Here is a 24,822-nt window from a genome sequence, read left to right on the forward strand (position 1 = left end):
CTGAAGACCACCAGAGACCTTCAATGTGCCTGCATAAAGGACATTTGCACATGCTAATAGTTTCCCAGAAAACTAATGAATATGTATAACATGTCTTGGAAATCTAGTGAATATGTATATAGAACATGTACTTAACGTGCACAATTAAGCCTGACAGTGTGCACGATAGGTGGAGTGATCCCCCATGCACCCTGTGCTGCAATAAAGAATGCCTGCTTTCTAAAACTCCAAAATTGAGTCTTCGACCAGCTTTTTTGGTATCAGCGGAATTTTAGGTATGTAAAGGATCTTCAGTCCAAAAGCAATATGCATCCAGGTAGCCGCAGAATGGAAGTTTTAAGAATCAAAACTTTAGATCTAGACAGATACTAAGCCCCTGAAACTTTAAGTCCATTTTTCCAATCTTTATAAAAGGCACAAGATCTCTCTGTCTCTCAGAGACATGCTGTTTTGGTTGGACTTGATGATCTTAGAGGTCTTTTCCAAACTTAATGATTTGATTTGATTTTTGATTCCATGATGTTTGTTAATGTATACTTACATACAGGATCTAGCATGATATCCTAGCATGGATGGCAGAAAACCCCTGTGATTTCTACAGTAGTAGTAACCACTGCATACATGGAAACTGATAGGTAAGGGCTTTTCTTCATTAAAAAAAACTTATTAAAAAAGCTTGACAAGGATTCAGTGAAACACTTTACCATGGAAACCCTGAATATTATTAGTTAGGGTCTCTGGCCAAACTCAGTATCATTAACAATACATTTTCATATTCATTGCCAAAAAATTATGCTGGCACAATATTACAAGATTGAAACTAAAGATTCATTTAAAAAACAGATATTTCAAAGTTAAAAATTAGTACAGCTTTAATTCTTCATCAGCGAACAACACATATTACCAAAATAATCTCTGTATTACTACTGTTAACAACATCACATCCAGATTTAATGAGACTGCCCCAGTGTTTAACAACCATATTGTGATTTTGAGAGCCCATACCTGTTTCAGGTTATTAACAGAAGTCTTCTAATATTGACAGATCTCCTGATCTCATCAAAACAGGCTAGGTGGCCTTGGTCTCATTTTTTCAACTTGACACAAGATGGTAGAAAAGGGCAGGCATGGGCAATACCTTATTCTCCAGATTGTCCTACAGTGCTGTAAGCTGTTTGTGGTGACAATATGCAGTGGGTCTAGGTGGATCCAATCCCTGGAAACCATTCAAAAGCATACACACAGTGTCAGCCCCAGAATGGGGCAACAAAAATCTTACTGAATCCCAGACTGACTGTGTATTTGCCTTTTACAGAAAAATGGTGGTTAATATGCTAAACTGAACGGATGTCTGAAAAATTAAAACACACATCTCTGGTATCATGGCAAATTCAGTAAGTAGCTGTTTAGAGACAAAATGGGGAAGTCATCTGAGCTCAAGCAAAATAGATTAGTTTTTGCTGAAATCAATGCAAGGACCCAACACTAGCAGCTGAACTCAAAATCTTCAAGAATAGCATGGATAAAAGAGCTCATTTCCATACAATCCCTCTGGACTGATCTGAAACAAGAAAGAAAACTGATGTCTGAACATCTGGTACCACCACAATACAGAGTATGAACAGCTCTGCTACCCTTTCATTTCTGTGCCATATTGAAGGACTGAAATTACTACCTTGGATGATTCTGAACCATGGTCAAAAGATGTAACAAGTTCCAAATTCCCCCTGCCAACAGAAACAAAGACACTGTAAGGGCACCTGCTTAGCCATCAATCAGGAGCCAGGCTGCCTCACTTAACATCCAATTCTAAAACCCTCCACTAAGCAGGCCACGCTTGAAAGCAAGGTCTGCTTTAATTTAGTAAAATGTGCTTCATTACATAAATGACTGACAAAGATCTTTTTTTTTTTCTCTTATAAGCAATCATAAACGTATGCCTCTCACATTCTTTAAAGCACCAAACAACATTTCAGTGTATTATTTTCTTAATTTTTGGAGGACCTAGGGCCAAGCTCATTAATGAACTTAGTCTTTGAAAATCAACTAAATCTACTTACACAAGGAAACTAGCCAAAGTTTGTCTTCATTAGAGTTGAGACTCAGGCCAACCTGACCTGCTTAAGGAAAAAAAAGAAGAAAACAATAATCACCAACATCAATCCCTTGCCACACTGTGCTTGTGTAATTAGCTTACTGAAATCAATTAAACACATGAAAATGCATCTATAAATAAATAAATGCTAAAATGCTAGATGAGAAGACTTAATTATTCTTCCAAGTTCAGTGACAGATGCTCAAATCATCCCACGTTCCCTTGCTGACAACTTTAGAAATGATACCTTTCCCATCCAAAAAATTCTACCAGACACCAATTAAAGATATTCTGATTTTGTTCACACTCAAATCAAACAGGATGTTTTTAATACAACCTCCTATGAAATCATGGAGGAAACTCTCCAGAATCACAGAATACCTCAAACACAAACAACAGATTAAATAAGATTCCTTCTACCTTCAAGCCATCTGCTAGTTTGCCAATGAAACTTCAGATAAAGAATATTTAGGGCGGGTTTCATCTCACCTAATTTTATCCATCTAAACTTTTGACTTGAAGCATAAAGTCTCTATTTAGGCTTCTCCTGCAGTCAGCTGAATAGAGATGGGTGTTTCTAGAGAAAGTAAATCCCACTTGAAGATATATGTCCAAAACCTTAACTCATCTGCACCTTAAGTTAGGCAGAGGTTTATCTCACCTACCATTCACTGGTCAAATTAAATATAAATACATTCATACACTAAGGATGGTACTCATCTCACTGAAATGGGGTAATAATAAAGTGTTGAGCTCAATCTCTCTACTTTTCCATTGGTCAAAAGAGAACAATATATTTCTCGATCATGTATTTTAAAATTGAATGAAGCATATTACGGGGGCATTTCTCTCTCAAACCATCTATATGGGCTGCCTGCATAGCTATGTCAAACTAGGCATTTCATTTAAGACAATGGAAACATGAGCAAGATGAATCCCTGACTTAGTGCACAGCACCACAAACATATGTTTAGATTTAGCTGAGCAGATACTGAGTGTTTAAATTTCACCTCCCTAACTCTAACAATATAAATAACCCATTTAGAGTATTTTGAGTACTAACAGTGTTAATGTAAATTGACCTTAGCATTGGTAGGGAGTGTTGGCACACCTGGAAGTCTAGAGGATGAGTCTAAATCCATGTGGAACAAAATCAAGCAGAAAGCCTGCAGAACACAGAAGATAACTGAATGCATGGAACGACCTGGGCTGGCAGCAACAGCATTAAGTCCATTAGTTGTCATTAGAACGAACTACACCACCATGGGCTTTGCCAGTCCAGTCCAAACACAATGAACTGGCCTATCCAGATTACTCCTTGAAATGGCGAAGTCAGTCAAGTTTTGGTCAGACTTATGATCTTTGGGAGCACCAGGGTGTAATATGATTTCAAGCACGGATGCTTATCCATTAAGAACTGCAATAAAAACACTTTGCAATTTTCAGTCAACTTAACAATTTGGGGGAAGAAAGTGAAAAACACACCTTTATATCCTGCTACAACACTGTTCGCTTCCTCAGTTAAATTCTTAGTATCTCTGATGGCTTTGCAAATAGAGTAAATACTGTTTTCTAATACAGATGCAGGTCCTCAAATAAGATAAACAAGACAGCTTGCTGTAAAGCAGCTCTATTTAGCACTAGTAGCTTGCAATGTGTTTAATGATGGGGACAATCTGCTGACATGCCACAAATGTAAGTGTAATTTTTAAATGCCACAGATATTCAGAGGTTTAGGTGATTTTGTTTTAAAACCTTCACCTCATATGAAATACATTATTTAAAGGAAGAAAATGATGTGACATATAGAAACATGACAGATTGTTCAGAAATCATACTAACTACAATAACCTTTTAAATTATGTTTAATTCTGTAATGCTTCTTTTTCAGAAAAAAAAAAAACACACAACAAACCAAAGAAACAAACCAAACTTCTGGGGTACAGAAATCCTATCCAGATGGAGTTCATAGGCAGGTAAAATACAAGCAATAACCAACAGACAATTTTAGTTGTAATGTCAGGGCACACCTATGTGTGCAACTCCTGCAGACATACCTGAGCTAGTTTACATAATATCAGCAATATGAATATACCAGCCAGCAACTCAGCAAAGTGTTGTCCAGCGACTCACAGATTCACTCCCCTTTTTGGGTGGATGTTGCAACCTCATTTAAATACTTTGCTGCTGCAGTTGTCACCATCTCAACTCAATGCTTTGAAACAAACTGCAGTATGTCTGTGAACCAGAGTAATGTTTTAACTGCAACACAAAAGCATTCTAATAGGCAGACACCACTTACTTCTCAACTATCCACTTACAATAATGAGAAAATGCTGGACTGATTTCCTGGACCTTCTTGAGGCAAATGTCAGTTGTGTTCTCCTCTGATATAAAAGCCTCATGGAAACTGGTCAGTTTTACTGCTCCTGTTTCCTCCTGAACTATTTCACCCTGACCCAAAACACTCGAATTAATGGATCTCACCTGAGGAAATATTTTTTTAAATACTCATTTGAATTTAAATAATTCCTTCTATTTGATTTAATTAACTTTCCTGTTCCCTATGTAAAGTAGAGCAGCATTAATTATCTCCCTTTTACAGACTGAGAAGGTGAGACCGACTAAAATTCAGTGACTTGCTCACAGGCAGAGAAGAGCTCCATGATAGAGAAGGAAACTGAAGCAAGAACCTGAACAAGATGGAAATAAGATTTCCAATGAGATCAGTGGCAGTTATTTAAATCACATGCTGCTGTAGGTCCCCTGACACTCATTTGTGAGCTTCAAGATATGATGTTAAAGGACAACATCAGGGGCCCACAACAATATTCTAAAACTGTAATACTGAGCAACCAGACAGTCAAGACACTTAAATAACCAACCAGAGAGTCAACACACTTAAATCACTATCAAGCCCAATTATGAGAACAGTGTAAACCAGTAAAATGTCAGAGTATCATAAGCAATCGTATTAGCCTTCTTTTCTCTTCTACTCCCCATTTTTTTCTTTTTTCAAACGACAGCAAGGTTTCCAGGATAATCCTCTATGCACCATATGTGCTCTTCTTCCCAACTCCAAGGTCTAGGATTATAAAATAGAAGCTGAGATCCTCACAGGTATATAATTTCCTGAGTTAGGACTTCAAGAAACCAAGTAAATTCAATAAATGAGAATTGACAAAGGCAACACTAGCACCTTGCACGTGTCTATAAGCAATGTCTCATGGGTAATTACATGCCAGACAATTGGTCAAAAAGATTAGCTAAGAAGCTCAAAACACTGCCATTTCCTTCATAGAAATTTTAAAGGCAATCTACTCAGTCTGCATAAAGCAAGCTTTATGCTCTTAGCACTTACTAATGAGTATGCTTCACACCACCACCATTACTCCTTTTATACTCTTTCTGGGTTTACAGTTTTATTGCTCAGATGGCGCTCTGAAAGAACAGGTCAGGTATTTTCATTTTGACTTGGATTTTAACTCCTGGAGTGCCATGCGATGGTCATACATATTTTAACGCACAACAGCTGATTCAAGGGTGAAACTCATGTAGGAGAAAAGACTGAACTTCTGTCATTTTGAGTCTTCACTGCCTCTACTTTCTGCCTCAGTAAGACGGAAAACATTATTATTATTATTATCATTATTATTATTATTATTCTCGTTTCTTAGCATTCTACTTTTGGGGTGCACTCACTTTGCATAGGACAAAGGAAAAGTGAACAGCATCTGCGTAGTTTGTGAACACTAAAGAGGTCAGTATAGTAACACTGTCATACATAATCCACAGCAGGACCTATTTGCAGACTTGAACGGCTAACTGATGTTTTGTTTCCTGACAAAATGACCTAGAGATTCTAGCTTTCCTAGAAGTGCTTCTGCTGCATGTTACCCTGAAGGAACTTGCTCAGTCCTATCACCTCCCCATGCTCTGAGAACCTGCCTCGCAATAATACTTCAACAAAGCAGTTTTGGAGCTTAGAAACTCTATTTTATTAGTCTAACTGGTTTGCTGAGGGGCTGAAAGCCTAGATTTTCCCAGGTAGTTAATATGTTGCTCCTCTTCAGCCCTCTACAGTAACTATCAGCCAATAGTACAGACCATTCCACATAGCTGAGATTCTTATATCCAAAATTAGATCTGAATCAGCAAGTCTCTACCATACCTTAAATGACAACAATGGGCACACAGTAAATAAAAATAATTTATTATTACATAGTTGAAAGGAAATATTTTTTGTATATTTAATGGAAGTCACATTTTCTGTTAAAAAACTTAAACAAGCATCTCTATTCAACTGCATACACAACAAGAAGACAAAGAAAGGGCCTAGTTTTCCATTTGAGAAAAAAGGTGTTTGGAACAATGCCTATACAAACCTACTCATTTCTTCTCCATTAATTCCACATGATTTTCCCGTAAGCATACCTGGTTTTCTATAACCAATTTTGATTTGCATAAATTCTTCCCAGAAAAGAAACAATTACCTAACCTAATGATTTCTCCATTAATGGACATTTTGGCAACAATAGATAATGGAGAAATCCTTGATTAGTTTCAGGAGAATAAACACACATTTACATCAATAAGAGTCTCAGCGTAAGTCCACTTTAAACGCAGAATATTCAGTGTGCTGAGGGAATATGACTGATCTAGGTATCCCGAGTAAATTAAGGTGTACCCCAAATATTTTTTTGCTTTTGCAAGAGATGGGCATATACAAAGCCCTGATATCCAAAGATGCTACACTAAATGGATAAAATATCTGTCCTCGAGATGCTAATAGCCCCTCTTCAACTGCAGCTCTGGACTCTGTCTCTCTATCATACACATTGTCTGAGCCTCAGCCCAAGATCCCAACTCACGGCCCAAATGAACAAGAGAACAGAATTCCTTTTGCAGCCCCTTCCCAGCCCCACTCCAGCTACAGCTCTAGCCTCTGTCTCTCTCCTAATCCCAGCCCCAGCCCCAAGCACCACCACCAAACCATACTCCCTTGAAAGTCCAAACCACCATTTTCTCTTGAATTTTATCTCCTTTATCAAGGAACGTTCTTCAAAAGCCAGCTTGACATTAATAACACAGGCATTATCACTAATGCAGCTTTTGCTCATTAAGTCACAAGTACACAGAGAAAGTGGCAGTCAACCCCGTAGTCACTGAAACACAGACACTAGTTCTACTATAATGCTTCTTTCAAAATGTCACTGTCAACTGAGAACTTGCCTACTACTGTGGTATCCCTCTCAGCACAGTGAGAATGGTTAGACTGAAAAAGGAAAAGGACAAATACTTTTGAATGGAAGGGATCATAGTTTAGTATTTGAAATGTAGTAGAGATATACCGCAGAAGGATTGTCTAAGTTCTGTCTATCTAGCAGTCGAATTAGCAAGAAAACAAGTTTAGGAGTCATGCTTACAAAAGGGGGTGTACTATAGTTTGCACATCCTTAAAACATGATCATAAAAGATAGGCACTCAGGTATTACAAATCCTAGCCTAGTTTTGGATGAGTTGCTTAACTTTTTGCCACCTCCACTTTTTCAGCAGTTAAATGGAAATAATAATCCTGCCTTTTCTGACAGTAAGGCTACGAAGCTTAATTCATTTAAATTCTGTGAAAGTCTTTTGAGGTCCTTATATGAAAAGTGTTATTTAATTAAGCATTGCTATTATTCCAAAGGAGCAACTGTAACAAAAAATTCCTATTTTATTGCCTATTGCAATTTGCATATAACTGTCCAACCCCCCAAAAGGAGCACTTGTCCCTGTTCCGATAAGGACTTACACTAATCAAAGTATGTTATACGAGAAAAGCATAATCTACTCCAACACAAAAACATTTTAACCAGTGACAAATTAAACAGATGTCATGACCATCAAGATTTTTAATAGCATTTTTAAATCACTAAGATTAATGTTCTTTTCCTGAGTTTCATGTACATTTTAAACTAGGTTTGTTCTCTTTATCAGTTAAAATACATTCTAATCTCTTTTGCTGTCTTATTTAATGAATTAGAATGGTTCTTAACTCTATTTTTATGGACACAGAAACAGAAATTCATGCAACACATTACTTTGATTTGTCTGTCTACAAATGAGCCCAAAGTTGGTGTTGCTAGTTCTCAGCCAATACTGCATTGTTCTTCATTTAAATTTCATCTATTCCTAAATAAAATCATAATAAAAAGAAAAAGAAAACACAAAAGAGATGTTGCAGCCTTAAGTAATACCAGTTAGAGCAGAACCTAGATGTCTTCTTTTAGCTTTTCAGAGCTTAAGAACTCCAGGGTGTAGTAGCTTCCCCTCAGAGCTTTCATGTACTACTGTCTAATTCAATGATGCTTCCCTTGATTATAAATGCTGGGACAAGGAGTCTCATAGATCTGAATGAGCACAACTACTACCTGTTTTTTTCCCTGAGCTGCGGTCATAGTGCAGATCACGGAGGCCAAATGTAATTCACTGAGTATGAATCTGACCAAAAAACTGACAGAAACACAGCAGGCAAATTCTTGCCCCTGTTATGATCCCCATCCGGTTGGAGAAAAACTTAAAGGCTCCAACTGGTCCTAAAAGCCCAGGACTGATAGAAAAAAACTACCCAGAAGACAGCACTGGAGAAAAGATTTGTAAGATTACTCTCCCCTGTCTACGGGCTATGTCAAATACGGGACTGAGCAGGAGTGGGCCACATGGTGTTTCAAAGGCCACAGCTAGGTATGCAACACAAGGAACCATGAGGAATGATTAAAGTAATTTAGATGGCCCACAACAAAAGTCAAAGACAAAACAAGGGGGTCTCCAAACTCTCAACAGCTCAGGACCTCAAAGATTTGACCACAGGAGAAAGCCACTGTGTCCAGAGTCTTACACAAAAATTTTTTATATGAAGTGCCATATAGTCTTTAAAAAAAATTCATGCCACCTGCAAGTCAGCAGCACTGAGACCAGAAAGTCTCTCTGCATTGCAATGGCAGACCTGCATATTACAAAGTTAGGGAAAGCAAGCCAATATTATTTTCTGCTGAACTGACATACTCCTTTCAGATCAGTTCATATACAACTTGGAACTAGTGTTACACTTGGAGGTGTAAGTAGCACTAGTAAGCAAGCCATTTCCTTCATTCAGAAGGGTTCTTCCATATAGTACATTCTGACGTACTGAGTGAAGACTAGCTCCTGTTTCTTTCACAGAGCTTAAAGAACAGCTGTAGCACGATGTTAAAGGTATCTGCTTATCTCAGTCAACACAAAGCCAAGCCCTGAAAACCATCTAACAATATATACTTAATGCCAAGTATTGTTTTAAAACAGAACCTTTTAAAATACCAGTTTTCTTAGTCTAAATCAGATACAATATCTTTATAATAACCTCCTTCTAGATATGCTACGCTTCTTTCTGGGGATTCAGAATTGCCACTTACAATCAACGAAAGGAACAAAATTTTTCTATTATTTATGTTGATCCATTCCACAGACAGTAAAAGGATTCATCATCATGTCAGCCCCTTTATTGTTACCTATGCTACTCACTGCCTAAGAGCCTCAGCTGTAGCCCAGGGCGCAGTGGTGAAAGGCAAATCCCCAATATCAGTAGTTTGCTTGTCCTAGCAATCCTTTCGCAGGCAGTACATACACAAAATGAAATGAAAAGGAAAAGTAAACTGTTTCAACTACCTTGCCATGTAGTTTGTGGACATCGTATCTTATCTGAGCAAATTCACGGAGTCCAAAAGATCCTCCAATAAGATACAGCTGAAAAACAACAAAATGAAAACAGAGGTGTTAGGACTATTATGAAAACAGACCACTTTGCATACTGACCCAATTCATTCACCAAGGGACCCTACTCTTCTTCCAACAGAAACACCAGGAACTGAAGATAATAATCAAGTGGAAGGTATGTATAGAAGAAGGAGTATATGGTAAAGTCAGAGCCTTTTCTTCCACGATCTGGGCCTGAATTTCACAAATTTCCTCCTTTATACAAAGACAGCTGCTTCATGACTCACATTTTCTAGGGACTTCCCCTCCTCTTACCCCTTCTTTTCCCTCCCCATATGGCTTCCTGCCACAACTGCAGCAAAGGAACCTTTACCTCACCACCACAGGATTTATTCTTATCATTTTCAAACTCTATGGGGAAGTAACAATGCCACATTGACTTACTCTGATGTCTGTGGGTAAGAGATCTAATTAAGCTTCTGAACAGACCAGCTGATTGGAGCTGTGGTTCAATAATACATTATCACACAGGCTAAGAAATCATATCCAGCACACCTGCACTTTTGTTATTGCCTCCTTAGTTGTCTTGCAATTCCCTCCACACCTGTGAAGCATATGAATAAGTATAATAAAGGGTGAAATGGGGGGAAAAACACCTTCATATCCACAAAAAGAAATTGTTAAATTATTCTTTCTTATGACAGAGGGATATCATAAAACTGTCTACATATTTTTACCATTAAAAATGGACAGACCAACCAAAAGATCAAGTATTGTTAACAAACACAATTAAGGATGTGAAAATTAGCTTAGAAGTCTAGGTACTTTGTGGAAGAATAAGGCCTCTTGCTCCTGATGTGGCCTGACAGACCGTCTGCTATTCTCTGTTAAGGCAGATGCACAGAGGCCAAAAAGGCTTCATATCTAGAGATGTGCATCTAAGGAAGGTGGAAGCATGAGGCAACTCTAAGGACCTCAGTGGGAAAAAAAAACCAAAACCAAACCCCAACACCACCCTATTTTATCACACCGCATTGCTGTTACAGCCCTTCATTATAGGCTGTCGCTGCACCGGTAACTGTTTTCTACACAATGCTGGCTGATTTCTTGCGACATATTAGGTTTGCAGCAATGGCCTGTGTCCAAGAATTGTTATAATTATGCTGCACAGGCAGTCAAAATGTATGTTCTTTCCAAAATGTATGCTATCTTAAGTTCAGGTCACTGAGGCCACAAAGCCATATTAATTCAATTTAAATTGGGGGGTTGGGAGGGGAAGCCTTCTACATTTATTCCTTCTAAAACTTGCAGGACTACATGATTTCCCATCAAGCAAGTAAAATTACTCACAACCATATGAACGCACTCCCCACACACACTTAGATGCTGGGAAGTTACAGACTGGTACCCAGGAACTAATGTGCTTTGTTCACAGAACAGGGAACCCGTCACCAATAGGCAGGAGTTAAAGGCTCTACAGTCTCTTTCTGGCCTGGCCCTTTCAATAAGCCTAAGAATCTAGCTGATAATTAGAAACAAACAGACCAAAATTTTGTGATACAAACATCCAGCTGCTAGGCCACAGAACTCTGATTTCAGAAAGCCAATCAGAAAATCATCATGTGGTTGCAAGTTAACTTTCAGCAACTAGAAATTTGACCTACCAAAAATGGGATGGCATCATACTTGTATCATAACTGTTCAAGGAATTAATGATGCTTTTGCAAATATTGAATCATCAAAATACACAACAGAAAAAAAGGTATTCTTATAAAGGAGGGGAAAAAAAAGTCTTCCTCTTGTCATTATCTTGGTAAGAAGGAATAACAGGAAACAGAAAATAAAGTATTCAAAACGGTTAAAAAGAACCTGAACATTATTCAAGATTTATTCCAAGTAGAAGATTTGTCAGCTGAAGATATGGTAACGCATAATGCTGAAAGTCTCAAGGATCAGACTATAATTGAATTTCAATATGGCTGACACCTCAGCATTAATGTTCATCAGGTGATCTTCTTTAACTCCTAACAAGTATTACATTAATTAACAGCCAATGAGTTAACTTAACAAACTTTGAGTCCTAAGTGCTATAGACAAGTTTAAGGCTGTTACAAACCACAGCTTATTGCCTTTGTGTATATTAGTATGTTGTCAAAGAGTGGCTATGGCAGGGCAAAAGCACCTGCACTAAGAATCGTTCAGTACACAGTTGCTAAACCAGGCAGAAAGTAGCCATTACTTGTGACATCAATTAAAAATTAGTTTGCCCAACAACAAACTTGCATGAAGTATATACCATTATGAGAGGCAATATGAACAAGTGGAAGACCTTTAACTGGCCTGTTCCTCATAACCCAACTATTATTTAACATAATTAAAAGGTACACTGTGGCTTACAAAGCCATGCTCCAAGCTAAATATTACATTCTTTAGCTTTGATCTTTTAAAACTATGTAATGTACACTGTAACTAAGGGAAATCAAATAGAAGGTTGTTGCATGAAATAAGTCATGTGCTACTCACTTCGTCTGATCACATCCTATCACTTGTTTGACAGCAACCATCTGTTATACAGTGCATTTTACATTTGCAGCTATACACATGATAAAGAAGTTGATACACACACACCTCTCAGTCCCTTTAGACAGGTTTTGGCTCGAGACTGTAATTTTACTCACGTCACCTTTATACCACTAAAGGGAAAAAACCCACTTGGTTTCTGATGTATTTTTGCTCTTCATTCAGCATAAGCAGTGTAACTAGCCTGGGAAATTGGCACATTTCACTCATCAGACATCACTAGCATAGTTGTCTTTACACTTCAGTACTGCAATGGTTGATTTATCTTATGATGAAACACCAGTTAGGCTGCATCAGAATCAAAGCACATTGATGCTGTAAGAAATTACAAATGCCACTGAAATATTACACAGTGTAATGCTGGAAGGAAGGTTAGGATTAAGATTAAATAATTTTCAAAAGCACGGAAGACACACAAAAATATAAATCATATGTTTACGAATTTACTTGACCAATGTTCTGAAGAACCAAACACAATGTCTAAGACTTCACTGCAAAACCAGACCAGAATCAGTCATATTCAGCACTTATTTAATCAACCAACAGCACGTCAATACAGTTAGCTGACAGCCCTGAGCATGAATTGCCTTGATCTACACAAGCCAGAGCAGCAATGGACAGCTATTCAGTCAATTAGATTTTTGAAAACTGTGTTCAAAAGCCAATAAAAGAAGGTATAAATGAATTTATGCAACTATAATAGCATTAAAGGTAGTAAAGGACTCAGTGACTGACAATGCATTGAGTGGAAATATTAGTCTTGCTTTAAGCGTTTACTTTCTCTTTTCTGCATTATGAGGGAAGATGTCCTCACTATCTTCATTTAAGTTAACTTTATTTAAAAGGAAGAATGCACACATACAAACAACAATGAAGAATCAAGAGGCAACAGTCAAAATAATTAGAAATGGGATAAGACTCAAGCTAAAAATTCCAGCAACGTTACCAGCTTGTTGGCTTTGCATATTCTGTATGTCTCACATACATTTCTAGTTTCCCAATTTGTAAAATAATCTCTACATTCCTTGCAAACACTCTTCAGTTAAAAAAGCGCTACAATGGACAGATCTGCTCAATGTAAGCCAAGGGCAACAGCGAAGTCCAGTATGTTCCATCCACTAGTCCAGACATAAAAGAGACAGTAGAAGTTATTCAGGATGCCAAATAAATAAAACAGTTAGGTTGGCAACATCCTAATGAAGTCAGGCTCAAGTTCACTCTCCAGTTAACTGAAAGGGGAAAAGTAATGCCACATACAACATAAATTAAGATATATTTTTCTTCATTCTGATTTTAGAATCATACAGATACTTAACTTACACCATAAAATATTAAGGCATTGGCATCTGAAGAGTACTCAAGCTGGAATGTTCAAATATACCTGCTTTCTTTCATTGTGAAGGAACTATTTGTTTTATATGCTTCAGAATGTGGAGCAAAAAACATTATGTAGTGAACATCATCTGTCTTAGTTACTTGAATACATTCAGCAGATTGATGAAATGATAAGCAACCTGCTCTAGTGGAAGGTGTCCCTGCCCATGGCAGGAGGGGTTGGAACTAGATGATCTTTAAGGTCCCTTCCAACCCAAAACATTCTATGTTTCTATGATAATAACTTCTCACTTTCTCCTTTACACCTGAAGTTTACCTTAAGAAGGCAAAAATCATAAAACATACTAGTTAGCCAGCGCTTAACACCAAAGCAAGCAGCCTAACAGCACTGCTAGCACAAACCCCCATTAAAGATCTCACATTGGATTATTCCTTTATGTTTCAGTGAGTACACAAAAAAACCCCTACAATGTTGTAATGCAATTACGCATGCATGGAAGACTTGCATGTTCCAAAACAAAATGAAAGATAGGATGTGACATAAGAGCACCATCTGTCACATACACTCAGCAACCTCAATAAATGTTTTATGTAAAAAAATGACATAAAATTCTCTTTAATAACACTCTTTTAAAAATTCTATTTGTTCACTTCTCCATTGGGAAGTATGTTATGCAATCAGTTATGGATGGCATCAGACTGATCCCCTGAACTGCACCTTAGGATGGGAAATACTCATACTTGTCACCAACTACAGTGTGATGGTCACTGAGGACTCATAATAGGAGAAGAACTTGGGACTTACAGAAGATGCCCACTTTTTTATTTCCTGCATCATCTAAAGCAGCCACCTTCAGTTCCTTGGGTTAACAAAATAACAAGAAACTATTTCTCTGGCAGCACCAGCAGTTTGCCATATTACAGGTGTCCCTGTTGTTAGAGAAAGCCACTCCTGCTATAGTACCAACTGTGAAAGCCAGACTACAAAATTACATTTGTCATAAATCCCTAAATTAACCAAATCACAATATTCAGTGCTGGCAACACAGATCCTGCAGTGGTGGAAAATGTTATGATACATATCACTGGAGAAGAAACATGATAATTTTCTAAGCTCTTCTTCAAGGCTGCTGCTACAAAACCCTCCAGGTATTCATCAGGAGCTTCAAAACAGTCATGTGAATTATTTTATTTTAGCTTGCAGTGATCACAGTAAAAAGGGTTTTGGGGTTTCCTTTTTAAAGAACTGTCACATGTGCAGTGCAAGACTGGTGAAAGATGGCAATTTGACAGCCCAGAAGACTGAAGTCTCTTTTTTGTTCCCTAAATAACGTAGCAGGGCAAACTGCCAGTCCCAGAAAAGACCCAGGCAAGTCATCTTAACCTGAAGCGCCCCCCTCTGCCAGCTCTAATTCTCAAGAGCTTATTTCCCACAGCCATTCCAGTAAAATGCCTCTAACACTGAAACTGCTGAGAAGAGAGAAAAATGGTTCAAAGTCTTCTCAGAAACTTACTAAATCCTGTCCCCACCCTCGATGGGAGCAGAAGAGCATCTACCTTTTCTTCTTGTCTGCAACAAATGGAAATCGTTTTAAGTTCAGATCAGAGGCCTCCTTTGGGGAAAAACAAAACCCAAAACTATACATCTCTTATAACAACTTAGTAGTTATTTAATTCAAAAGCATGACAAAGTTAAGAGAATGCACTGACTTAATACGTATACTAGAATTCACAAATTGCAGAAAGATTTTACCGCATTACATTCAAAAATGGATGAAATGTGCCAGTAGATGACCACATGGATACCATGCTGGCAACCCAGGACAGCAGGTGGTATAAACTGGAGCCAATCATAACTCACTGATAAAGCCTAAGAGTGTAGTTTTCACAGCATGTAGAACTCTGTGCAGAATATTGAACTTGACCCAAGGTATTGGGCTAACTGGCTCTATATAGAATATGTTCAAAGCAGTGATCTGAAGATGCAAATATGAACGGCTACAGGCCAAAGTACAACAAAAATTGTCTGTATCCTCTCAATGTTATTACTCTATGTCTTAGAAAGAAAACAAAACCTTTGTCTATTACAATTTCCATTTCATAACAGCTTGGAAAGCACAGAAAATGCATTTAATAGAAACCAATCTAAGAACAATGCAGAAGAGACAGAAACCCATATGCTCCTCAGCACAAGCATTAGCGAAAAAGGACATTTTCAGCCACAACATTGTCATTTTGCATTACACACATTGCTTGGGCTGGTCAGATGACAAGGGAATTTCACTCAGCAGCTGCAGCAGTTTGAAAACCAAGTCTGCCATGGTGGTCAAGCTGCAGTTTCTGAACACCACCTTCTCTTTCTTCATAAGCTTCTAAAAGTCAAAATTTCGATTCCTTATTAAAATTATGATTCCCATTACTCACAGGTTCAAATCTAGCCAAGGTACACTACAGTGAGAAACTATTTACATCTCACGGCAACCTGGTGTTCTTGTGACGTGTTAGTTCCAGCTCAAAACAGCAATAAACTGAAACTTGCATTAAAGAACAAAAAGAAACCACTACTAGTCAAGTAATACTTCCCTATTGACAACACTGGACAGGGGATGACGATGAAATGTACTATAGAGTAAATATTAATCTTACATCTTTACCTTCACCACCCCTTGAAGAAGGTGGAGTCTTAGAGCAGGACTAAACACACAAAGTGAAAACAGGCAAGTCTGTACTTACGTTCCTGTACTGAGGCTCAATACAGAACCTCAGTTGCCCTGAGTGCCAGATTAGTCCATTCTAACAGCATTAAACAATGCAAATATCCTCTTCATGTTTAAAATGAAACAGAGGGGAAATCTGGAGTACTAAAGAGTGCCTATTTGTTTATTTAACATTTATCTGGAAAATAGCACTCAAAGATTAAGAATCAAAAGAAAAGTTTAAGGTGATGATTCAAAAGATGAGCTCAGAAATTTTAAGGCCTCACAGTCAACTGAAAGATGGAAGTCAGCTAATTCAGGTTGCACAAACTGGAGTCCACAGAAGCCCTTTCAGCTTAAACACACTGGCTTCCACTCCAGCACAAACAGTTCCAGGCAGTGGTTTTGTCTGGAACAGCTCCACACTCCACTGTGGATTCAAACACACACGGATGAACAGGAGATGCAAAGCAGAAGCACAACAGAAGTCGAAGACATACGTCATCATAAGCTTAGAGACCCAATATTTACAAGTCATTGAAGCATAAAAGCAGCACTGTGATTCGCTGATTGGGCGCAACCATTTTAAAATTCTAAAACCAGTTTGGTATTTATTGCTTTTCTAGGCTACAAAAGTAATACTTGTGACTTTTACAGGCAATCACAATTTATCTACAAATACTAGAAGTCAGAATTCTTTTCTCATGGGTAAATGTTAACTTCTATTCATCTCTCAAAAGCATATTAACATTTAAATCAACTGTTCTGCATATGTTGAATTTTATTGTAAAGTTACATGAAGTAATAGATATTAATAAAAGTCCTGCAATTCAATATTATGAATTGGTCAAGGCAATGATGTGAATGGTGTTAACAGTAACACTCTAATATCTAAAACTGAAAAACAGCTGACTGTAGTAATCCATTTTCAAATAATATAAGAAGATAATGCAATAACAGTTTCTACACATAGACACTGATGGCAACAAGAGATCTCAGAAATGTGATTGCTCCCAAGAAGAATTTTCCATATTTCTCAGCATCCATAGCATCTTTTATGGGCAGATCCTCCAGAATCCATGGGAAAGAAGTGTGCTTTGTATTCAGCATACCCCAGGACTCAGAATTCAGCAGCTTTTTATGAGATGAATTAGGAATGTTGTATTTAAAGGACTCTTTGGAAACTTAGTTATTGAAATACATTGAAGTGATAAAAACATAGCTTCCCTACCCAGTTACCCCGTAAAACTTCCACTTTCAGTGACTCACAGCACAATAAAATACCATTTCACAATATTTGCAAAACATTTCTGAGCATCAGTCATGGTTTCTGGATGACCCTGACTTCACCAGTGAACAAAACTAATCCACAGACATGTAATTTCATGTCTTGATGTCTGGGAAAAGTGTTTTGTTTATCGAAAAGCTTGAGAGACAACTGCTTCATTAACAAGGGCCCGAGATGCCACTGACCTTCTCTAATGGTGCCTGGAAGCACTGACCACATTTCTGCAGCATTGTTAGGGACTCTCTCTAATCTGACCATTTTTCTTGTCCTGTATGCATGACATGCATTCTTGGTGTCTCTTGACGAAGTATTTATCAAAGTAAACTTGCACTGTTCAAGGCAGCAAAGTAGATGGCATTGTAGTACAGTCTGTGTGCATAAAAACTGATGGAAGTAAATTTTAGAAACATGTTTATTCACAGAAAAATCTTTCACTGTTCCAAGCTACCCTCATCTTTTTGGCAACACAAGGCACAGCATGTAAAACACCAAAGACAAGATCCAGAAGGGGAAGCAAAGTATGTGTAAAAGTACAGTCACTACAGGATGAGGAAAAAAAAACCCAACAGAAAAATGAAAATAAGTCAATATCTACAGCTATAGAGAGAGAGAACATTGTAACATACTGCAAATTTGAAACTTGCAGCACTACATATATAGTGCAATATACTTATTTCAGGTGTGCAATGAAAATCACCAAATGAGCCACAGACTATATTTTCTGTCTGCTAAGATGCCACTTCAGATCCTCAGAATTTAATTTTTCCCTTTTAACATGTTGACAGCAGAACTGGAACTGCATCTATACATTCATTTTTTCAACTTAGAGAGTATGAAAGATACCTGTCTAGAATCGAACAGAGACAGAACCACAAACATAAGTTTTGGAAAGTGGTATGAGCATAAGAAATAGCGGGTTTTTAATGTGTGTTTTAAAACTGTTACTGCTTTGCAATTTTGAAATCCAAACATGTTTCCTCAACGATCTAGAATCACCATTTATACTTGTCTGAAAAAATACCTTCCAGCAACCTTCAAACATTCTAACTGCACTAGAGAAGTAACCTTACATGTTCAGTGTCTCTTAACAAAGGTATGACACTGGATCCACTAGCTGTAATACCAAAGAGCCTTGCTCTCTCAAGGTCTTACAGAAGCATCACAGCAGCAATAGGACATTGATAGACACATCCCTTTTGGTCAGGTAGAGTTGACTGTGGAATATAAAGCAGCAGTGACTGAAGCTCTTCTTTTATAACAGAACCAAGTATCCTGAAGATTTGTAAGCTAAGGTTCATGTGATAAGGAAAGAGTTCCCATTAACATGATAAGAAACAGAGATGTCGATACAGCTGTCAAAGATGTTTAAGTTACCACAGAGGTGGCACAGCCCTCCATCATAACAGCAAATTTTACAGATACATCTGTAAGGTCACTAGAGTTCATCCCAACATCTACACAGATGTTACCATCTTCACCAATGCTTTAGGACTACTAACCCTGCAGCACGCAAGCTGTTAAGATATCCCATGCCAGGTTACATCACTCTCTCCTGCATGCTTACTGGTTTATGCCATGAAGAGGTATCTTATCTGCTAAGTTTACAGAGTTAAAGGAAACACTCACAAATCAAGGTTTCCTGCAGGTTTAATTCCTATCCCCTACAGTCTTGTTGGTGCTCACAAACAAACACTCTTATCTTCTGAGAAAGTATGACTGAAAACTGTGATTTACACATCTTGCTCCGAAAGCTGTTGTCAGTTTGAGGTTTAAAGATCAACCAAGAAAATTCCTGCTGCACTGAAATATTCAACCAGCCCCAAGCCCAAAAGAACAAAGAAAAAAGGATCAAGGTAATTTACACTAAAAAGTAAGAAATATTTTTAATATATATTTGTGCGTGCGTGTGTATAATAAGATGGTCATCTGCCTTTGAATTATAATCTCTTTAACCTTGGAGCCTTTAGAAAAAGTGGCACAGGGACTTTTCATTCAAATACGCAGTGTAAGAAAGGAAGATGTGAAAGCTGTTTGATTTTTTTTTTCATAAAAAAAGCAAATATGGTACTGATGAAAAGTCCAGCAGTACTGAAGTATGAAGTCCTGTACCTATCTAGTGAAAAAAATTATGTACAGGATGCAAGAATCTAACAGAAACCTTTGGTTTCAGTATTATCAACAAATTCAGCAGAATTTAAAGGGTTCCAAAGGCATGCTGCTCCCGATTCTGTGCATAGATTCAGTGTCTTTTTTGCTGTTATCGATCTTTTAGCACAACTCTGTTCAGCTTCAGAGATGCTTTCAGAGTTCAATAGACAGCTGGGGAACTAACAAGAACTGCATGAATTTTCCTTTTTCTTACTCCTTGGGAAGCCTTTGGGCAGCAACACAGAAACATTCTGAAATATTGATGGGGAGAACAATTTTAAGGCAGGGAGACATGAAACCCTGGAAATAAATATAATATTTCTCTATATAATATTGTCTCTGGAGGAAAGAAAGAGCTCTGCGGTAACAGAAATGGAATGAAATTAGGCAGTACAAAGTCAAAGAAACCAGTCTCAAAAATTTATGGTATGACCCATGGCAAATCATGCAAAAACACTAGAAGGGCCAAAAGGACAACCACAGCTCTACCTTGGCCTGGGAAGCTGAAGTCCTAGCTCCAGCACCGAAGCACAACTGAGAAAATCTACACCATTGCTGCCAGATGGTTGTTCAACCTCTCCTTGAAAACCCTAAGTATGTATCACAAGTGCTCTTTCCTAACAAAAAGTAATATTTTCCTAACATCTGATCTAAAGCTCATTTATTTTGGTACTTCTTTCCCAAGCTATAAAAAGCAATCACCACTCTCGATATATGATGTACGTCTCAAGAGTTTTCTAAAATAAATTAAGTCAATTCCTTCAGGCATTCCTTAAAGGTGGAATGTCTGCTGTATATTTCATGTTGCTCTCCTCTAGACCTCACAGCTTGTCTTCATCATCTCTACAATAGCACCACAAAGCTGAAAACTACTCCAGCTGAGGACTTTAAGCAGACTGGAAAAGACCTATTCCATGTTTCACTTTAGACAAGTTTCTGTGTCTTATAATGACATTTCTGTTTTTTCACAATATTTTTCTGCAGGACCCACCTCACCTAAGATACCTTTCAATTTGGAAGGCAGCTGATAACTACATTCTACATTTTTTCAATTCTTCGAGAACACAAATTACAAAAAGTATATCTTTGCCGTACTTCTCACAGGGAAGGTAATGTAGAAAGCTTTATCAAAGTCAAGACCTTGTGTATCAGTTGCGTCTCCTCACCTACTATACCAGTTCACCTATCAAATACCAAATCTGATATATTTATTATCGAAAAGCAATGATGACTTTTTTCTCCACCAGGTCACCACCTCTAAGTATCTCTAATTTAATGACATAATATTTTCCCAAAGCCTTTTATGGAGTTAAAATTGAGCTGGAGAGTACTAAACTGCCTGGGTTCGCCTCATTTTGAGACAGAAGTAGCAAACCTCAAATAATTACATAAACAATAGGACTGTGACCTAAAACTATATCCAATGTCAAACATCTAAGAAAGCTGTTATTAAACTAAAGAATAATGTCAGAGCACTGAAAAAATGACATGAAAAATTATAAAGCAAAATAAATTCAGTCTAAGCATGAAAGCAGAAAAGTTCTGGACAGCCTTTTAGGTATACCTGCAATGCAGCAGGATATCTAAACAGCTCTAACACTATGCTTGATCACTTTATCAAGGTCTTACATGAAGAGGTTGTCTGCAATATTAGGGAGTAGAGCTGCTGATGCAAATGATTCATACAATTGTGGTATTATCACACTAGTTTGTTGGTTGGTTTGGGGGTTTTTTAAATCTGTTTTCATTTCTTACAAATGACTTCACCAATATTTTGAGAAAAGATACTTCAGTGTATTCAGCTGCATGAGTGTTTCCACTTAAAGTCCTTACTCTAGAACCTCTGTAATACCGCTTTAAAATAAATGGCCTCAGACTTTTTTAACTCTAACAAGTGTCGCTGTCCTTCTTTGGACCAATCCATCTTTCTGGGGCATGTTCCTGGACATTTGAGGAGGATGACATTAATTTCTCTAGTAGTATTACAAATATGTTGGAATTATCCTTTGCCCTACTCTTTATCCACCTTGAAATCTACTGACTTTTTCTAAACCAATTGTATATATGGAAATGAGACATGAATTGCATAAAGAGAAACCACACTGTCGTGGCTGCTGCTTTTGTCTTCCTTCCTGAGTTTTTATCCGTACGTGCATCTGAGTTGTTTAATTTTTCCCCTAATGCGCACAGGTACTTAGGTAGGCAAGTGCAATCTATTATGCTGTCCGCCTTATCGTTTTGTTTTATTCCTTTGACTTTATTGATCTTTTCCAACCTCGACTATTCTAAACAGTTACGCTTCACCTATCACTTTGAACACAACTGCAACCATAACCCATCAACTCACTTAACTCAAATCCTTTCCACTCATTTAGGCGCACAAATTACGAGACCAACGCTGCCGCCGCGGTTTAAAATCCGTTGGAAAGCTGCAGAAGCTCAGACGCAGCACATAAGCGGCGTTGTAAAGGAAAACCGCCACACGATGCGTCTTCCTCACCCTTTAGTCAGGAATAACTTCAGGAGTGCGCTTCCACACCCTCTCCCAGACCTCCGAAGGCCACCGCCGAACCGGCGGGCACAGCGGGCCTCACGCCCCCGCCCCGGGCACCCTCCAGCCCCGACCACCGCGGGGGAAAGGAGGCACGGCCCGCCACCTGACACAAATCCCCTCCTCTTCCTCCTCCTCCTCCTCCCGGCCGGCATTAATTCCTCCGCCGTTGTCCCCCTCACACACGGCCTGGGCCGTGCCCTCACGGTGCCAGACCCCCGCCCCGTCCCTCAGGCAGCGGCGGGACCGCGGCACCCCCGGAGCCGGCTCCCGGGCTGCCGGTGCCCCCCCCCCCCCGCGGTGCTCACCAAGAGGGGGACCCCGAAGGTCATGGTGCGGCCCCTCCACAGCTTTCGGAGCCTCTCCATCCATCCCCCTCCCTCCCTCCCCATAGGCCCCGGGCGGCCACCTGCCGCCTCCGGACCGGCCTTCAACGCTTCCGGCGTGGGTCCGCCCGCCACAGCGGCCCCCTCCGCCGCCGCAACGCGCCCGGGGAAACTGCGTTCCGCCGCGGGGGCTGCGGCCTGCGCTCCCTCCCGTGGCATGTCTGGGAGAAGGGGTGGGTTTGGGCATCCAGCCGGCCGCCCCCTGCGCTCTTACCCGCGCTTCTGCAGGCGTAGCTGATCGCTGGTTAAAATAATCCTGAAACAGCGCAGTCAGACTCACTCGGCGAGCCGGGCGCTTCGCCTGACATGGCTGCTGCGGGCAAGTGACCGGCTGTAGGCCCACAGGGTACTTCGCGGTCATACACACACGCACACAAACGCGTATCGCAAAAGCTCTTTGAATTAACGGGCGTTTGTCGAACGTACACAACCGGTACGCTGGTACCAGACTGGCCTGTGAGTGGTTTCATCTACCCCGCTGCCTTCCCTGAGGAGAAATGTTTGTTGGGGAGCACGTTCCCCGTGTCCTAACGCCAGCTGTAGCCAAGTTGCTTAGATTTTTAGGTGGCTTCCACTGTATCTATGAGAAGAAAAGGATGGGGCTGGAGCCATGCTGTCGCCCACACAAGAATGCAGCTAGGATTTAATGCCAGGGGGTGCCATTAAACAGCACGTGTGTGCCGAGAGGGGAACTGACGCTTAAAACGATCAGGCTCCGTGGCTGCCGAACCTGGGCTGTCCTGAAGCCCCTCTGAGGCTTCTGCCCCTGGGTTTTTTCATCCGCCACCTACAGCACGTGGAATGAAATCTCCCCGTCCATTATTCCTCCTGGAAACTTTTTTGGACAAACGTGCTATTTTTGTTAGGTGTTTGTACCACTCCTAGCACAGTGGCATTCTAATTTTTGGATTAGGAATGCTACACTTTATGCTCTTATTCTTACTGTTGATTACTTTCGGTACCTGTGAATACCCATTCACTCATATCACAAAACATTGTATGAGTATACTGTGCTATTATATGAAGGTAATTACATCCATGAGCAGCAATTCAGTCTGTCTGTATGTCAGGACTGAAAATTCAAGTTAGTCACTACAGCATAGTCCCTAATGGTGAGATGAAAGCACCATCCACAAAACTGCAGTAACCCAGGCCTGACCTGGAATTATCCTACTAAGATAAAATTCCCTTTGCATGTGTGTGGGGAAGAGTAGTTCACCTTCAGTGAGGTTACCTCTGAAGTCACAGAAATGAGAAAACAACAAAAGACTACAAAGACGACTTGCAAGATAGCCCTGAGGCTGATGAGGAGCTCAGTGCTACCGTGTGGCCAGGTGGTTTGGCACAGGAAGCCCCTCAGGAGAAGTTCCCTTCAAGAACCTCAAAGGCAAAAGAAAGAACATGTTTCCCCAGACAAGTCCATTCCAGCAGACAGAGGAAAAGCCTGCAGCAAATAGTTTGGGAAGAAATGAATGCTCATGCTGTGCATAATGAAGAAAAATCCATGCGAGCATGGGTAGCTTCTGCAGCGTTCCCAGCAGTGAAGACAGTGCTCTTCTACCTGTCAGCAAGGCGAGAATTGCCTTTTCTCGCTCGAGGAGGTCTAGGTACTGCAGACTGGAGCCTAGAGAAGATTTAGCACTGCATATACATACTTTGTAAGAACTTCCAGCAACAGAGATGTATTTCACATATGTAGGGTTACTAGCCTCTGAGCATACCTATCTATGTTGTGTTGAACTTTTACAAAGACTGTCAAGTGAGAGGACTTGACTCAGATTACTAACATTTTTCAGTGTTCTGAACTTCCTTTTGTGCTTCCATGGGGTATTTGGAAAAAGGACTTGGCTTGGGTAAAGTGGACCTCAGAGGCAAAAATCTGCCACTCCGCAAAATCACAATCAAATGATGACTAGTTCAAATAACTGACTCGTTCACTGAATCTCAACAGAGCTAGGGATTTCACCTCCCCACACACATCAGAAAAGCCAGCCTGCAGAACTGAGGTC

At 39.4% G+C, this 24,822-nt stretch overlaps 1 protein-coding gene across 1 annotated transcript in view; it reads right to left on the reverse strand.

Annotated features, from left to right (window-relative positions):
* COX16 (cytochrome c oxidase assembly factor COX16) overlaps positions 1 to 22,893 on the reverse strand; it is a 49,707-nt gene extending 26,814 nt beyond the window's left edge. Inside the window, exons 1-2 of the mRNA XM_075030537.1 lie at positions 22,736 to 22,893; positions 9,782 to 9,859 (exon numbers count right to left, since the gene is read on the reverse strand). Of these exons, the coding sequence (XP_074886638.1) occupies positions 9,782 to 9,859; positions 22,736 to 22,819 (162 nt within the window). The 5' untranslated portion in view covers positions 22,820 to 22,893. The remainder of the gene's footprint in view (positions 1 to 9,781; positions 9,860 to 22,735) is intronic.
* Between the last annotated feature and the right edge of the window lie 1,929 nt (positions 22,894 to 24,822).

Source organism: Buteo buteo, chromosome 6 (assembly GCF_964188355.1).
Source record: "Buteo buteo chromosome 6, bButBut1.hap1.1, whole genome shotgun sequence".
In the NCBI taxonomy this organism is placed as follows: Eukaryota; Metazoa; Chordata; class Aves; order Accipitriformes; family Accipitridae; genus Buteo; species Buteo buteo.